This window comes from Scomber scombrus, chromosome 11 (assembly GCF_963691925.1).
Source record: "Scomber scombrus chromosome 11, fScoSco1.1, whole genome shotgun sequence".
In the NCBI taxonomy this organism is placed as follows: domain Eukaryota; kingdom Metazoa; phylum Chordata; class Actinopteri; order Scombriformes; family Scombridae; genus Scomber; species Scomber scombrus.
In genome coordinates, this window is record NC_084980.1 from 9,709,252 (window position 1) to 9,725,466 (window position 16,215).

Sequence of the window (16,215 nt, forward strand, 5' to 3'; positions counted from 1 at the left end):
GCATTGTTATTGTTGTTGTATATCCCCATTGCCAGTCCGCACATTATTTACTTTTTTGACATTGTTATCACTTTGGTTGTTGAATAAACAATGGTTATTATTATTATTGATATTATTATTATTATTATTGTTCAAAACTAATAATGAAATACATTAAACTGTGGTGCTAGAACAAATGTCAGATGATCTCTGGAGTCATTAGACCAAACGAAGGGATAACCATAACACAGCATGTAAATTGAAACAATGTTTTCTCAATGAATTTTACTTTTTTAATTACAATTAAAAATACTAAGATTCATGAGGGGGTGAGCAGAGTGACACTATGATAATCATGCAGAGTAAAAACCAGCTCCTGGAGGCCGCCCACTATCTGTGTCAGCAACTGCACTAGCAGAGCTGCAGGGTGTTGTGGCTGGAGGTAGGTGGGTGGGTAACTGCTGCTATTCTTCATATTTTCCAGCTTATCTGCAACATTAAATCAAGCTGCTGCTGTCTGCACACACAGTAAGCTTTAATGGGTGCTGACCCTGTGCAACGACCACAGCTGCTGTATCTGTAATGATAATAGAGTGCCTCACAAAAGACCTTCTGTGTGCTCACATCCCATTTTCTCAACCAGTTATAAATACTAACAAGGAAAATGCTTTGAAAAGGTCAGCCCAGGGACTGGTGCTGCTTCATTCATCATTTAGATATATTTCAGTTTGAATCACCCATGGACACATTTAAGCAAATAGTAAATGCACTGGATATACCATGACACCAGACAGCATTTGAGAAAGAGCATTTTATTCCACGGGGAGATACATCGATGTAAGTGCACTTCATTTTTAGCACACTTCATGTGAGGAGAAATAACCTTGACAGAGAAATATTGATAGACAGATACAGCAGACAGATTGGGAGTGTAAGAGAGCGAGAGAGAGGTGACGAGATTCAGGGAATAGAGGGGAGGAAGGTGAGGGAGGGAGAGGAGGAGGGAGAGAGGAAGGCCAGGAAGAGATTAATTGATTTTGGAAAGAGCTCAAAGACACGTCCTCGATTCAGTGATTCAAAGAGTTGGCTCGCAGTCAGCACGGTAGAGCTGGTGCGACAGCTGGGCAGAAAATAATATGGAGAAGTCTCCTACGCCTCCATCTTCCCCTGGCTTGGTACTTCAGGACTTTCTTAACAGTTCCTCATAAGGGTGGAGCAACAGTGACACAGCAGTTTATCGCTGCCGCAGTACGGCATTAATAAATAATACTTACATTATGTGGTGGCTACATTTTTAAGCAGCAGAGACAAGCTTGTAGCAGCACCTGCACACAGTGTGATTTTCCCCTCTGAGACACAGCATTGCTTGACTAATCAGAGAATGTACTTCATAATAAATAACAGTGTGTAACAATAATGAATTAAATCATGCCTAGTATTGTATGCATTGCATCAAAATGGATCAAACTATATACAATGTATTGAAAAGGGACAAAATCTATAAGATGTACATGCTCATTGTGTGTCATTACAGATTAAGTGTCAAAGCAAGCACAGCAAGGTTTTACTTTTTACACTCCAACAAATTTGGCAGCGTATCCAGACACACCTGGCCAAGGAGTCTTTTTCTTCACATTAGAAAACAACAAAAATGACAACGTCCATGCCCGATGTGTCACGAATCCATTAACACAGACATAACTACAGCGTAACAAGCCCAACGAGTTGGCGCCAAGGCAGGGGACCAAATGTATCTAAGGTACATCGATAATTAACATACACATGTACGTTATTTAACACACACCAGACACAGAGAGACAGAGCCTGAAACACCACAGTGTTTAAACTTTCTGGCAGTCTGCGACAGTCCCAATGCATTGTGAAAATGCACACTTTTGTCAGCCTACATCACAAAAGGGGAGCTGCAAAAGAGCTGTGAAATAAAAATGGTGATGCTGAAGGTACGTTTCCCTAATTACAGTACTGTATGTGGTGTAGATATCATGAAACTTTATTCACAAAAAAAGTTGGACTGATAACTGTGCTATTTATATAAATTTATATGATAAAGACGTGAATAGTTTAATAAAAACAAGCTTGAACATCTTTATAGTTATTCAGGACTCTGTAGGCTATTATTATAACCTATTATATTATTATTTAATATGCACATTATCTTTGAATGTGCATGTGTTGATCATATGAGGTCTAGCTTCAAGCTTGTTTTTATGAACATTTATCATTCATGTTTTATGATATAATTCTGTAAGTCACCACAGATGAGATAGAAAGTGAAAAATCTGAATTTAAAAGAAAAAAATCTGTCAAAACTTTCCTCAAAACTGTGGCAAGCGAGCACCCTTTCCAGCTGGATTCATTCCCAGCCATCCAAATTTTTACCTGCAGACGATGCAGTTTATTGATGTCACAAGGCATGATTTCTGGGTTTTGGGGTGATTCTGAATTTCACCTTTTTCTTATTGGGGTGATGTGTAAGTGTAAAGTTGGCTACTGCAGATTTAAGAGCACCACTACACAGCCATCTCATCTCCTAAGCAGTCCGGCAGACCTTCTGCATTCAACACGTTCATGAGTCGAGCGGCGCCCTCGATCCCCGTTCCCTCCCCGTGCCCCCAGCTGTCCCTGTCGTCGCTTTCATCTGTGTTTGATTCGTACTCTGATCCAATCCCTGATTCCCTGAACCGGAGCAGCTCCAGGGCTCCAAGGACCTGCTCTCCCAATAGCGAGCTATCATCCATCGCTCCGTCGCTGGGAGTCTCCCCTGTTTCCTGGCCTTGATCCTGGTTGTCCGGTGTCCGGAACGAGAAGCGGAAGCACTCGAGCCGAACTCCGCTACCGCTGATCCCCAGAGGGCTGGCGTCAGTACCCATGGTACCTGGAGAGCAGGGCCCAGGGAGGGCGGAGACCCAGGCACTGTCACTAATCTGCTGCTGAGAGTGAGACACCAAGGGGCCCGTAGAGGAGGAAGGAGTAAGGGGTTCATGGGGAGTGCTGGGGGGCTTGGCACGGAAAGTGATTTCCAGCAGACTGTCCTGGGAGCCCACTAAGGACAAATGAAAAAAGAGATTAGAAGAAAAAACATATGTAACAAACATGCAAAACACAGGAAAAAAATTGATCTCACATTAACATGGAAGCAAGACATTAAAAGAGAGGTCTGAGCAAATCAGATGAGATTGTAGAGTGGGATGAAGTCTGTGCTGACAAGATTTGATCATTCATAGCTATACAGTAGCATATCCCAACTGGCTACAATGCAGAGAGGCAAGAAGAGAGAGCAGCACTGAATCCACAGAGAATGGTGCCAGGGGTATAATTAATTGTCTGCTAGAAGTGGATGAGAAAAGGAGCCATAAAGACAGGAAGGAAAGGGGAGAGGCAAAAACATGACAAGAGAACAGGATGATTTTTGGATGGCATACAATAAGAGGAGGAAATGTGATGAAAATAAAGGAATAAAAAAGAAATAGATACTGTATATGAAAAAGAAATCTTAGTAGTAAGATGGTGGAAGAAGTGGATTTCCACTCACTAGATGTTAACTGGCCTGCAGCTTTGAGCTCCAGTTCCTGGATCTGTTTGACCAGCAGGGAAATATGTTGTAGCAGGTCTGTGTTCTGCTGCAGCAGCCTCTGGACTCTGGTATGGGCTTCGGTTCGAGCACACACCTCCACCGACAGCTGCTCCTGCAGCACGTGTACCTGAACACACCAACACGCACGCTGTTAAAAAAAACTAAAACAGACAATATTGCACACATGTGATACAAATAGAAAAGACCAAGTCTGAGTAAAATCAAATGAGACAAAGCCAAATAAGCTTTCATTATTATTTTCAAAGATTTTTTTTCTCTAATGCTGTTTTATCCAAATTAGAAATATGTATTTCTCTGTTGTTAAGAGGCAATCTGCTAATGAAGTTCCACAGTTAATCCTAACTTTAGTGGGGTTTTTTGGTCTAAAGATTCCCTCTTTGGTTCAATGACTTTGAGGTAATGCTTTGCTTTCATCGGAAACCACATTAGAAGAGACAGACTGAAACCAACACATCAGCCTTGTGTATAAACTTATTCCACTGAGAATCAGCCAAAGTGATTCAAAAAGCGAAAGCTTGAAAAAAGTTTGCTTCAAATCTTCAAGGGTCTTCAAATGCATATTTAATCTGATGTGAGTCTGTATAAATTTAGAGGTATCAAAGAGATACAAGTGTAATAATATAAATTCCTTGCAACACCTTATTTAACACATCACTGAATGAAAAGGATAATCATCATTCTCCACATAAGATGAGAAAGTGTGCCTCCTGAGGTTTTTTACCAACTAGCCAGGTTTTCAGTTTATCAATGTTTACAGAATGTTTACCCTGTTTACAGAAACTTTTGTGTCATGCAAGATGACATTTTTACTATGATTTTAAGTCAAGAATTTGAATGTACATTGTAATATCACTGAGGGCAAATTCATAATCGTGCCTTTGTTTGTCAGGAAGTCATCAACAACCATGCTCTTAAAATTCAGTTCATTGTCAACAACAAAAGAGAAGTGTATGTTCTGGAAGCCATTCCTCTTAAAATCGAAAAAAACACTATCCACTGTCTTCAGTACCTGTGCAGAAGCTGCCAGCGCCTGCTGTTCCTGCTGCTGTAGCTGTTTCTGAAGGAGATGGACCTGGTGGTCAGCAGAGCAGGGAGCCTCTGCTGCTGACAGACCCGATACAGAGGCTCCAAGGATGGGGGAGCTCAGCAGAAGAGAGGGGTCATCGGATTCCTACAGCAGAGATGATACTACATGTGGTACTGCTACTTTTAATATCATATAAAAGTCAGACTCTGTGATGGTTGCATTAAATGTCCAATTGAAAGCAGTGATTTTACCTTTAACAAGCTCATGAAAGATGTAACATTTGTTGTTCTGAACCTCGAGTGTCTGAAATGACTTTCAGGAAAACCTTCAGCAACACAGAAGATTGATTGATACCATATCCCACAAATGTGGTTTGTTAGGAATGGACAGAAGAAGGCCTTGGTAGTTAGATAGATCATAGCCTCCATGAACAAACCGACACAGCAGCACCACCCACAGACATACAAGTCTCTTTAAAAGAAATATGAGGAAAGCTGCTGCAGCCCTGAAGTTGATTGCTACATCATTCCAGGACATTGAGCGGAAAACTTTCTTAGTAATGGGCATTTGGCAACAAAGATGCAGCCATAATCTTGCATACTACCACTTAAAATAAAGTAAACAAAAGGAAAGAGGAAGAGGAATATAGCTGTGGATGAGCTGTGCTTTAGATATAAGTGAAAGTACTGTAATTGGTGGTGTAGTATAACCAACAAACTTAGATATTGGAGTAATAGTGGGAAAAAAACATATGAAAGGTTATGTGTAGGCACCTGAAGAAGTTGTTAAAAAGCAGGCAGTCAGCCTTGTCAGTCTGAGCTCCTCAGGGAGAGGACAGCAAAGAGGAGCTGTCTGTTTTCATCTTGAAAGAAACCCATCAGTGGATACTTAAACTACTAGATAACACTATTAAGTGATTCTAACGGCGTTCAGATGAAATGTTAAACTGTGTATTTTGTGTACCCTCTCTGCATGAATTCACACTGTTCGCTTCACACTTCGGTTAGTGACTTTCATCTTTTCCCAAACTGACATAACTACACAGAAAAATAGGTTTCTTTGTGTTGTAGGTGAGTGCAGGTGGACTGTGTAAGGTTGAGTTAGTTTTTATAGTTGATTAATCATGAGCACAGAGAGTGAAAGATCCATGCTTTATCTACCACGTAAAGGTGTTTAAACATTTCACACCAAAGATAGATCAATACAGAATCTGGCTGCATTCTGATCTATTGAGGTTGATGTTGATGGAGGATTTTGTACCGTGGCTTGAATAGGTGAAACCCTGAGACAAGTGTACTATTGAAAGAACTTAATCTTTGAATGTGTGGGCCTGGCAACAAGACAGAAAATATACTGAAACCTTAGAGCTATTTTACAAGCTGAAGATGGAAATATCTTGAAGTTACTTCACATCAGTCAGACACCAACAATATCTGTTTTAACAGTGTTGTAACATTTTAATAAAGTTAAATGTTTTTTGGCCATTTTGGGCAGTGAAAACAAACTGTTAACACAATATTTATATATCACCCACTTTTACATTGATATGGTAAACATGCTAGCAAACAGCTTCCTTATGCTAGTATTCATGTTTCTGCCCCCCTGATGAATGTACACTCAGTCCAATATTTACACTCCTTTTAGTTCTGTTTTGGTCTCCACCAACTCCTGAGGGACATATATGGTTTTTAGCTGCTAAATGCACCACTATGTTCACCAGCTAGTAGCTAACTTTGTCTGTCTGCTGTGAGCTGCATGGGCAGGTAGTGTGTAACCCCCTTTTAGAGAACAGCTATCAGCTGTTGATAACAATGGGCTGAAATATGCTAAAATGCTCCGTAGAGCTGAGAGGAACTGCAGTGTCTAGTGAAAATCAATTACAGCTTCATCACTATGAGCGGCCACTTTCATATTACACATCATTTGATCCATTAATGTTAATTTTATATTGCTATATTAATTAAAGATTGCTGCTTTATGTCTGTTGTAAGCCTATAAAGGTATCTTGGGGAGTTTCGGACCTCGAGCAGCACTATGGAGCAATTTTTCATTAGTGGGTCCCTGTTTTGTTTGTCTCATGCAGACATGAAGATGACACAGTCCTGCCAATGGTTTCACACCACTGTCAGTGATCTACAGGTGTGTGTAATGTACCAAGACATACAGTGATGTAAACGCAAAGACAAGGAAGTAGAAGAGTACAAGCTAGTAAACATACAGGATTTGAAATACTTGGTTTTGGAGAGTAACACTCACATGTAAAGCTAATTTAAAAAAACATTTGTTAACAAGCGATCTCCACAGAGCATCTTTAAAATTTACATTTCAAACTGGTCTTTTGTCATTTAAAGGGGTGTGCACTTTGACTGGTCCACAACATTATTACACAACAGTCATTCTGTTAATTTCATGTCCACTTGCTGGTTATAGCAAAGACAATTCACCTGTGTTACAAAAAAGAGAGCAGCATCACTCAATCTAATTGTGAAGAGGGCTTCCTGATGGGCATTTGATGAGCAGCATCTATAAATAGATCTATAGATTAACAGGACCAGCTGCTGTTGGATGGTTGGACCATACAGGAATTATGACTCACACAATTATGTTAGAGTGCTGCGGTGGGAAGAGGGACCATGAAGGACACTGCCTATCTGTCTAATCTGAGACAGGAGATCAATGTGGTGGACTCTCTTGACATTAATACTAGACTGTGAAGGACACTTGACCTTCATATTACACACAGAAGAGGGCAAAACTGCACATGAGATCTGAACATATGAAACATTGTGGAAGAATTTCGGATGACCATGTAATTACATCTTTTATATATCTATCAATCAATTCAAACCAATATACCCCTCATCAGCACAACACTAGTCTTTTCTCTTAAGTAATAAACCAACATTTCCACAGAGACTGAGATGGAAAATGAGCTGACACATATCAGAGAGCAGATAGCTGCTTGTCTGACATTGCAGGATTAGTGAACCAGCGTGAGAGAATCCTGCTGTGTTTCCATTAATAAATCATATGATTTCTCATCAATATTGAATATCCTTGTGGAGCATTTCCTCTAAAACAACCCTTAAAGATGGGTTTGCTCCTTGTATGTCCCTCAGCTGTGTTTTCTCATCTTCACACTCCTCCTCTTGAAACCAAACTTTCATCATGCCCCTTTGTGAGCTGTGTGCCTCCCAGAGCGATTTATTTACAGGACATTTTTATAAATGAGAAATTTCCCCAAAATAATGGAAAAATATGCTGTGCCAAACTACATCTTGTACATTCTCAGATGTTTCTTGAACATGCAACTGTAAATGCAATGGGGTTTTGGGAAATAGCAAGAAATAATTTTCACTATTTTCTGACACTTTATAAAAAACAAACAATTAAACCACTAAGAAAATAATCTGCAGATGAACTGATAATGACAATAGCTGGTAGTTGCAGAGTGATGCCATTAAGTGTTCATGTGCTTTAGTGTTTCTAAAGGAGTGAGAAATTAGTGGGACTGAAATGTCAAGGACAACTTATTTTCTCTACCTTTCCATCGTTATCGAGGGCCTCGTCCTTTTTACTCTTCTCCGGGTCTGATGAAGAGACACACTCAATGCTCTCCTCTGTTGTGGCTTCAAGGTCGGTCTCCTCTGACAATGCAAATCTCTTCTTAGCTGTGGAGGGACCAGATACATACACTGTAGGAGAGGGATTTTTTTTTAATGCTGTGGTTTTACTTTGAGCTTTATAGTGTGCAACACATCTAGAGGCAGTGACAGCAGCGGGTAAAGAGCTGGCAGAAGCCCCCACAAGCAAGGTCTTTGATCAGTGGCCTGCACGGCTCACCAAAACCAATCTGCCGCATTGCAAGCTGCTACAAAACACTATGGCGGAGGATAATGACATCTTTTCTCTGGGAGGTGTGTTTGTTTCCGCAGATGCTCAGGTGTTTTCATTTGTGTGAGAGAGAAAGCAAGAGGGAGAGAGGGGGAGAAGGCCTGGGGAGTTTGTGTGTGTTGTTGTGTGATAAGAAAAAAGTAAAAGGTGATTGAGTTTGTGACAAGGAGGACGGGGAGGGGACTGGATTTGTGGATGTAATTTTGTGTGTATGTGTGTAGATGTTATTCACCTGGCGCTGCCTCAGTGTCATCCGCCTTCCCCTCCTCGTCCTCCTGGTCATTGCTTTTCTGCTGCAGGGTCAGCTGATGACACACATCGAATGCCTGACCTACCGTCCGCACAATCCTCATGGCTTGAGACTGGGAGGGAAGACAGAGATATAAAGAGCAAGAGTGTGTGTGTGTGTGTGTTTGTGTTGGGGTTTTGAGAGCAGGGGCGGGGGAAAGAAGCAGCAAGAGCACAGTAAGGGAGGATGCAAAAAATGAAGGGACGCAGCAGGGGAGAAAACGAGGTGCCAGGAAGAAAGTAGGCAGGTAACGAGAAAGCGGATGAAAAATAGACACAAGGAATGCAGGGAGAAAATAGGGAATGTCGGGGCAGAGGGGGAGGTGAAAAATGAACACAGGGAGGATGGAAGGAGCAAACAAGAGAAGAGATAGAGATCAAATTAAAGTTATGAATGCCGAGCTTCAGCTGCTTGTCCTTGTCTATCTGCTCTGCATACATTGTGCTGTCATGGTGATGGATTGGTCCATTTTGGAGGAAAGTAGCTTTGATGGCAGAGGGAGTGACGTTAAGTTTGTTGTTATTGCACAAGGCTCACTATGTGTGTCTGCAACGTCAGGTCATCCATCAGAGATTAATTTGAAAAAATCACAAAAATTAGCCATTAGATTCCAAAGATATAGGATTCTGTTGCATGAGGTCAGATGATTTACAATGCAGCCTGTTCACTCAGGAGTAATGTTTTCAATTTGACTTTAGTCATGTTTATACTCAAGGATTTAAGGTATGAGATATTACAGGTCTGATACACAACACAGGTGATGAAAAATGAGAAACTGATTTATGTATATGATATGAAAAAGACCCCCCCCCCCCAAAAAAAAAATAACAAAAAACTTAAGTGAGAATAAAGGGATAGTTTAACATTCCTGAAATCTACTTATTTAATTCCTTGCCAAGAATAAGCTAAGAAGATTAATATCACTCCTCCATCTGTCTAGTAAATATAAGGCTACAGCCGGCAGAGAGTTAGCTTAGCTTCAACCATCAACAGGGGAAACAGGGTAAACATCTAGTCTGGCTATGTCTAAAAGTACAAAAATGAGCCTACAAGCACCACTAAAAGCTAATTCAAACGGTTTTATCTTGTTTGATTAGTCTGGACAAAGTGTTTAGGATTAAACCTGTTATTTCAGCTGTTTCCCTGCATTTCTAGATTTTATGCGAAACTTAGATAAGGTACAGACATGACAGTGGTGCTGAGTAGGACATGTTACTAGATCCGCATCCCACATTGCATTCCTGGACCAACATTTGCTTTCAACCAATCACAGCCCTCTGACATCATCAGTGTACTGCTCCTGTGCTTCATAACTGATTATTTGTTTAAGTAATATTTAAGCTTTAATTCCAAAAATTACCTTATTTTCACTTTCCAATTGTAAGGATTTGCTGCTTTTTTGTCTTATATGCAAATACATTTATGTTGTGCTGACTAGAAATACAAACCATTTGAAGTGGCTGTGGGGAATTGTGATGGATATTTTTCATTATTTTATAGACCAGCACCATATTGATAAAATAATTTTAATTTGATTAATTAAAAAGGAAAATAATCGTTGGTGATATTGTTCTATTGTCTTAAAGGCTTTTTATTTTTATTCTGTAAAAATATGAATACTAAACAGATTAAATATTGACTTTAATGTGGGTATTAGTTTGTCTGTCTGAACTCTGTGGAGAGAAATATTAATGTGCCTTGTGAGACACTAGCACTACGCCGATCTCCTGATCAATTTCAGGGTTTCTATTTCATAAAGCCCTTATATGCAGTCCAGTGGCGGCATCCTAAATCCAATAGAATTAAACTTGATCCACCATGTCCTTCCCTGATCTGACTAGAGGTGACGTTTTGTGTTTTCTAACAACTGAACAGTGGAAAAAGCAGCATCAAAATTAATTTATTGTTGTCTGCCTCTGGAGGATCATCCTGCCTCAAGGCATTCAGTCAGTATGTCAAGACAACTCAAGCTTGAAAGCAGTTCAACCAGTTCAGTGCTAAATAGAAACAAGAAATAACACAGTAGTTTTAATTTTGGTTTAAAATCATCAAGGAAAACATCCAACCCTCCCAAGGCTTAACACAAAACTCTAGAGAAGTACTGAGCTGACATGTAAGCCCTGCTGGGCCGCAGGATGCAGTGATGAAAATGAATCAAATCTCCTCTTATCATCAGGTCCATCTCCTACTACTAAGCCACACGCTTGGTCTGCAACACCCAGATAAAGCTCTGTGTCCCTGGGGAGGCACCGCTGGCCGTGTCCCTGACAATGAGGTGGGTGTTCATTCGGCAGTGGTGAAAATGTCTTTAACTGAAGAGTGAAAAACCCCCTCTTCTTTTCTCTTCCCACCAGAATGATTAGTATTCAGCTTCAGCTAAGCCACTGTGTGTCTGGTATCCATGGTGAAGTGATGGGAGTCAACCTCGCTGCTGCTCTGTCTTTGTCATTGAGGAAAAAATTGACTGCTTGATATGCAGATAAGTGCAAAAGAACATGCCTTTCATTTTCATGAGCATTTTACCTCAGCACATTTTAATTGGCCATGTATGTGAGACAATGTGCATAATATCATCATTAAAATGATGTACAGAGCTTTCAGCTGAAATGACGGACTTGCTGCAGTTCATATTTGTTTGCAGTCCACTTCAAGAATAATGCTGGATATATAATTTTTATTATTGTCAACAAATTTAATGAAAAGACCAAAACCAACAATATGTTACTCCGTCTCTCAGTGTTTCCCCCCATGTCTGTCCTTTTGCTCTCAAGATCAACGTTAAAAAAGGAAAAGTTTGGCATTTTTGGAAAATATGCTTTTGAATTCTTGGTGAGACTTAAATGGAAACATCGATCAATACTGCTCTCACTTCTTAATGTTAAATATAAAGCTGCCACCAGCAGTTAGATTAACATAGCACAGCTGGAGCTAAGGGGACAAAATCAGCCTACCAACACCTCTGAAACTCACTAATTAGCACATATCTCTGTATCTAATGTGTATCAGTGTGTTAATTCGTGAATTTTAGTAGAGCTGGTAAGTGAATTGTGTTATCTTTGAAAAGAGCCAGACTAGCCGTTTCTCGCCTTAATGCTAAGCTAAGCTAACCAACTACTGACTGTAACTTCATATTTAGCTTACAGACACGAGAGTGGTGTCAATTTATTCTTCTACCCTCTAACAGAAAGCTAAAGCAACTTATTGACCAAGATGTTGGACTATTCCTTTCAAAAAATGTCAATAGCATACAGTACTTTCATTTAAACATTACTAGGGCTAATTTCAACTGTGAATGTGGTTCTCTAGTGAGTGTTTACAGCAGTATACCATCTAGATTTTGGATGTTGTGATATTGTGATATGGCATTAATGTTGTCTTTTCCTGGTTTTAAAGGCAGGATTTAAGTTTCTTAACTCAACAGAGTGTACTAGCTGTTCTATCATTTGCCTTTACTCACTTAGTCATTATATCCACTTTACTGTTGATTATGTATCAAAAATCTCATTGTGTAAATATTTTGTGAAAGCACCAATAGTTTAATTATCAATATTGAGGTATTTGGTCAAAAAATATTGTGATATTTTCATTTTGCCCATATGATCCAGCCCTAGTGCCACACTTGATTTTATTTTTTACAACAAAATACTTATCCTTTCATCATTTTCAGTTTTTCAAGGAATTTAACTTACCTTCCTCTTAGACTTGAAGACATTGCAGCGGAAAATGTTGCTCTGTCCATCTCGTGCTATATAGCTGAAGATCTTTAAGTCTTGAGCATCATGTGAGACATAGAAGATTCTGTTGAGGCAAAACATTACATAGGATCACGTGGATTATTTTCTGGTTAGCTTTATTGTTCAGTTGGTTAAGTGAGCACCCTGATAATTGCTTTGGTCAACTTGTTTTTGATTTAATATCACCAGGAGGGCTTACCTATAGATGGGATCCTGCGTCACCAAGATTGTACTCTCATCCCACGTCAACCCTTTTCTCTGTCACAACGTTAAAAACACAAGAATTGAAAGAAATGTGTTTTTTACAAGATAGCAGAAACAGTTCACGGTATGTGATCAAATAAAATGGTATTTAAAGGACTGACCTTCTTCTTTTTGCGTAAAATCACTTTGACAAAATCAGTGGACACAACAATATTGACCTTCTTTTTCTTTATTTTCTTCAGCTTGAATTCATACTGTAGAGGAAGAATGATTGAAATTAACAGGCTTGGCAAAAAATGATTAAAAAGTGGCATTGCCTGTATTAAATATCACATGGTCCCACTGTCAGAAAGCTCTATACATGAAATAAAACAAAATAGTAAATAGAAATATAAACAGAAATAATAAATGAATCAGAAAGGATCATGCAAATAGAAAAATATGAGTGACTATCTTCTTCTCAGGGGAAATCTGAGATTGAGTAAACACTGAGATACTGTCAGTTTCTGTTTCTGGGAGCTGTTTAAGCTTTCAAAGGCTGACTTCCCACAGGGAGGTAGACATGTTTGGGACACTTTCATCCCTCTATATGATTAATACTCAAGCCTGTACCCTCTGCCTTCACTGCAGGCTCAGACTCCAAATATCAGGGCTTAGAGATCTAAGAACAACCAGGATTTATGTGGAATAACACCCCTCGCTTTGAAAACATCAGATGATTAATTGATCACATGAATTTCTGTGAAATCACCAACCCCTTCTTCAGCGAACGAACCGCCACCGTGCTCTTCTCTGATGACAGTCTTGGATATTCTCTGTCATCTTTACTTTCGTTTATGTAAAAATAACAAGCCTACGCTGTCTCTTTTTTCAGCTGGATTGGACCCGTCCTCCCACTATTTTCTTTTATTCTAAGATGTCAATCTCAGAATAAAAGAAATCTCACAGATTGTTATTCCAGACATGGCAAATGATATATCGTGACTTCAGGCCTAATGAATCTGGAACACTTTTAGCCTGTGACCTGTGCAGAAGAAAAGCCCCAATGGTTCAATGAGCTCTTCTTGTCATACGCTCTTATCCATATCATCCATCTTATAGTTGTGTGGGAGTTTTTCTCCACATGCAGCCAGGAGCATAGATGCTCAGGTGAAGGACACAATTCCCGTAGTGTGTGCATGAGTCTCATCTAGGCTAATGCTATCCATGCAGTCCCCGCGTAAACTGGGACAAGAGTGCCATCCATCTCCACACACACACTGCTGTCAGAGGGCAATGAAGTGGAACAAAAGAAGTGTTCAGGCCACATTTTCATGCACATCCACCTGAAACCAACTCTGGCTTACACTGCCCACAAGCAAACAAATATTCTACAGGTTAGGTCAACTCACCAGTCTTTCAATCTCTACAGCCACGAATACTTTAGGTTCTTTTAAGAGCATGTGAGCTTTTGAATTTTCAGTGTGTGTGCGTGTCTGCCCAGAAGCAGAGACTCCTAATTACTGTGCCATTACAGAGCTCACTAACAGCCACGTTTCTGTACTGACTGGCTTTTATGGTATCAATTTTAATCTCGCCCATGCTTAATATAAAGCGGTTTATTGTATTTTCATTTACATACCTATTTGTTTCTTAATGCATTTTCTTTGTTCCATGTTTTTCATCTTTTATCCAATTGATTATTTTGCTTTGTAACCTACCAGAAAAGCACTTTGCAATCTCTGCTTTTGGATACATAATACAGATATTCAATTTAAAGTTTGTCTTTTTAAGGGCATGAAAAATAAACACTTTGTCAATAAAGGCTTAAACTTTTGTGTGGCTATTTCTTTTGTTCTATTTAACCAGCAGTACAGGAGAAAAAACAGAAAAAAGAAGATTTGTAGAGACAGATCATTGAAATTCTTACACGATACACCAATGAGGACATTCAAACGGACAGCATCATTAAACTCTTGGCCAAAGCAGGACAAATGGCCATTATATTGAACTGTACAAGGGATCAGGATTAAGTCCCTCTTGGGTGTCACTGTGGATACAGCCGACCTCCGCGTGACACAACAACTTGGTTGTAAGATTAGATCCAACAGCTGACAATCAGCTAAATCCTCTCCTGTCTGTGCTTCTGTAACACTGCAGTGATATGCAATGACAAGGCATTGCAGTGGCCTTGTCTGGTCTGAAAGGAGACTCGAGAGATGGTTGGTTTTTCCCAACGGTATCGCATATAAACCTGAATGCTGTATCTCTCTTCAGCCGTAAAATCTTAGCTGTCCCATGAATCCTGCTGTGATTTAAAAGGCTCCTGACAGCCCACTGAATCTGCCGACTGTGTGGTTTTACAGGCTGGCGATTTAAGAGTAAAGGAGGATGATGAGGTGATGTTTCTCAGCACTGCACAAGGTGAGACACAAAACACAAGAGACGGGAAAGATTCATGTGAATGCACTCCATCAATTGCTGGGTCATGACTGCAGGAGAAGTTTATCTGCATGGTTCAGGGAATTTACATATTCACGTCTTACTCTGATTCTCCTCATTGCAGCGACTATCTCCATCCGGCTGCCAGGGCGGCCCACCTCCAAACTGCCAATGTACTGCAAAATGTAAGAGAAAGATTGAAATATTTGCAATTTGAGGGAATGACTGCCACTGATTACTTGATGAGTGCGGTCTTGGCAGATTGTGTATCTCACTTGTATTGGTTTTGAGAACCTCCACATAATTTTGGACTGTTGACTTTGCAGATATGCTTAAAGCCGAAGATTCAAACTTCCAGTGACAATCTGAAAACTGTGAGAATATTGTACCCTTATGGCAGGGTTGTCAAAAAAACTGTATAAAAGAACTGTGAGTTGTCAGTTAAAGCAACATTTCACCAAGAGAATAGGGACATAAATCAATTCAATCACAAACAGTTGAAAGTAATGCAAAACAAATACATGATGAGGTATACAAATGTTAATAAACACCACCAACAACATTGCAAAAATATTGATTGTAGTAGCTGATACATGAATATAACACTTTTATCAATATTTGACACATTGTGATCCTCATGTCTGAAATTCCTCCTGCCTCCCAGAAAGTATCTGTTGCAGAGAGTGTCCTTACCTTTGCTTCGAAGCAGACCCCATGCTGAAACACCTCGTCATTGTGCATGGGGATCCTCAAATCATGCGCGTCATCTACTAAATTATACTTGGTTACTCCTGGCATCGCTTAAATGATATGCTGACTTGTACCCAACACTTGTTTTACGACAGCGCTAGAGACCTGCAGATATGCGCATCTCCTCCGGGCGCTGCAGCCTCCGCACTCTCCTCACTCTCTGGAGGTCATCTGGGTTGAGACACGCCGGTCGCGACGGATTGATTGGTTGATGGATTCAGTTAAGGTGCTGATCGGTGATCGATGTGTGCGCTCTCCGGTCTGACGAGGCACGACGGAGTAGCAGTGAGCACCACCGCCG

The 16,215-nt window shown here is 40.1% G+C and overlaps 1 protein-coding gene across 1 annotated transcript; it reads right to left on the reverse strand.

The window, feature by feature from the left end:
* Window positions 1-2,510: 2,510 nt before the first annotated feature.
* LOC133990925 (carboxyl-terminal PDZ ligand of neuronal nitric oxide synthase protein-like) lies at window positions 2,511-15,962 on the reverse strand. Its single transcript, XM_062429350.1, has 10 exons — window positions 15,858-15,962; window positions 15,269-15,340; window positions 12,905-12,997; window positions 12,739-12,797; window positions 12,495-12,603; window positions 8,749-8,878; window positions 8,166-8,293; window positions 4,605-4,766; window positions 3,533-3,701; window positions 2,511-3,043 (listed from the first exon to the last, which is right to left on the reverse strand). Exons 1-10 carry the CDS (start codon window positions 15,960-15,962, stop codon window positions 2,511-2,513), a joined length of 1,560 nt encoding a protein of 519 aa, XP_062285334.1.
* Between the last annotated feature and the right edge of the window lie 253 nt (window positions 15,963-16,215).

Coding starts and splice junctions, on each gene's coding strand:
- LOC133990925 (XM_062429350.1), bottom strand. CDS start 15,962: ATGCCAGGAGTAACCAAGTATAATTTAGTAGATGACGCGCATGATTTG. Junction 15,341..15,857: donor GGGTCTGCTTCGAAGCAAAG/GTAAGGACACTC, acceptor TACATTTTGCAG/TACATTGGCAGTTTGGAGGT. Junction 8,294..8,748: donor TGACACTGAGGCAGCGCCAG/GTGAATAACATC, acceptor GTCCCTCCACAG/CTAAGAAGAGATTTGCATTG.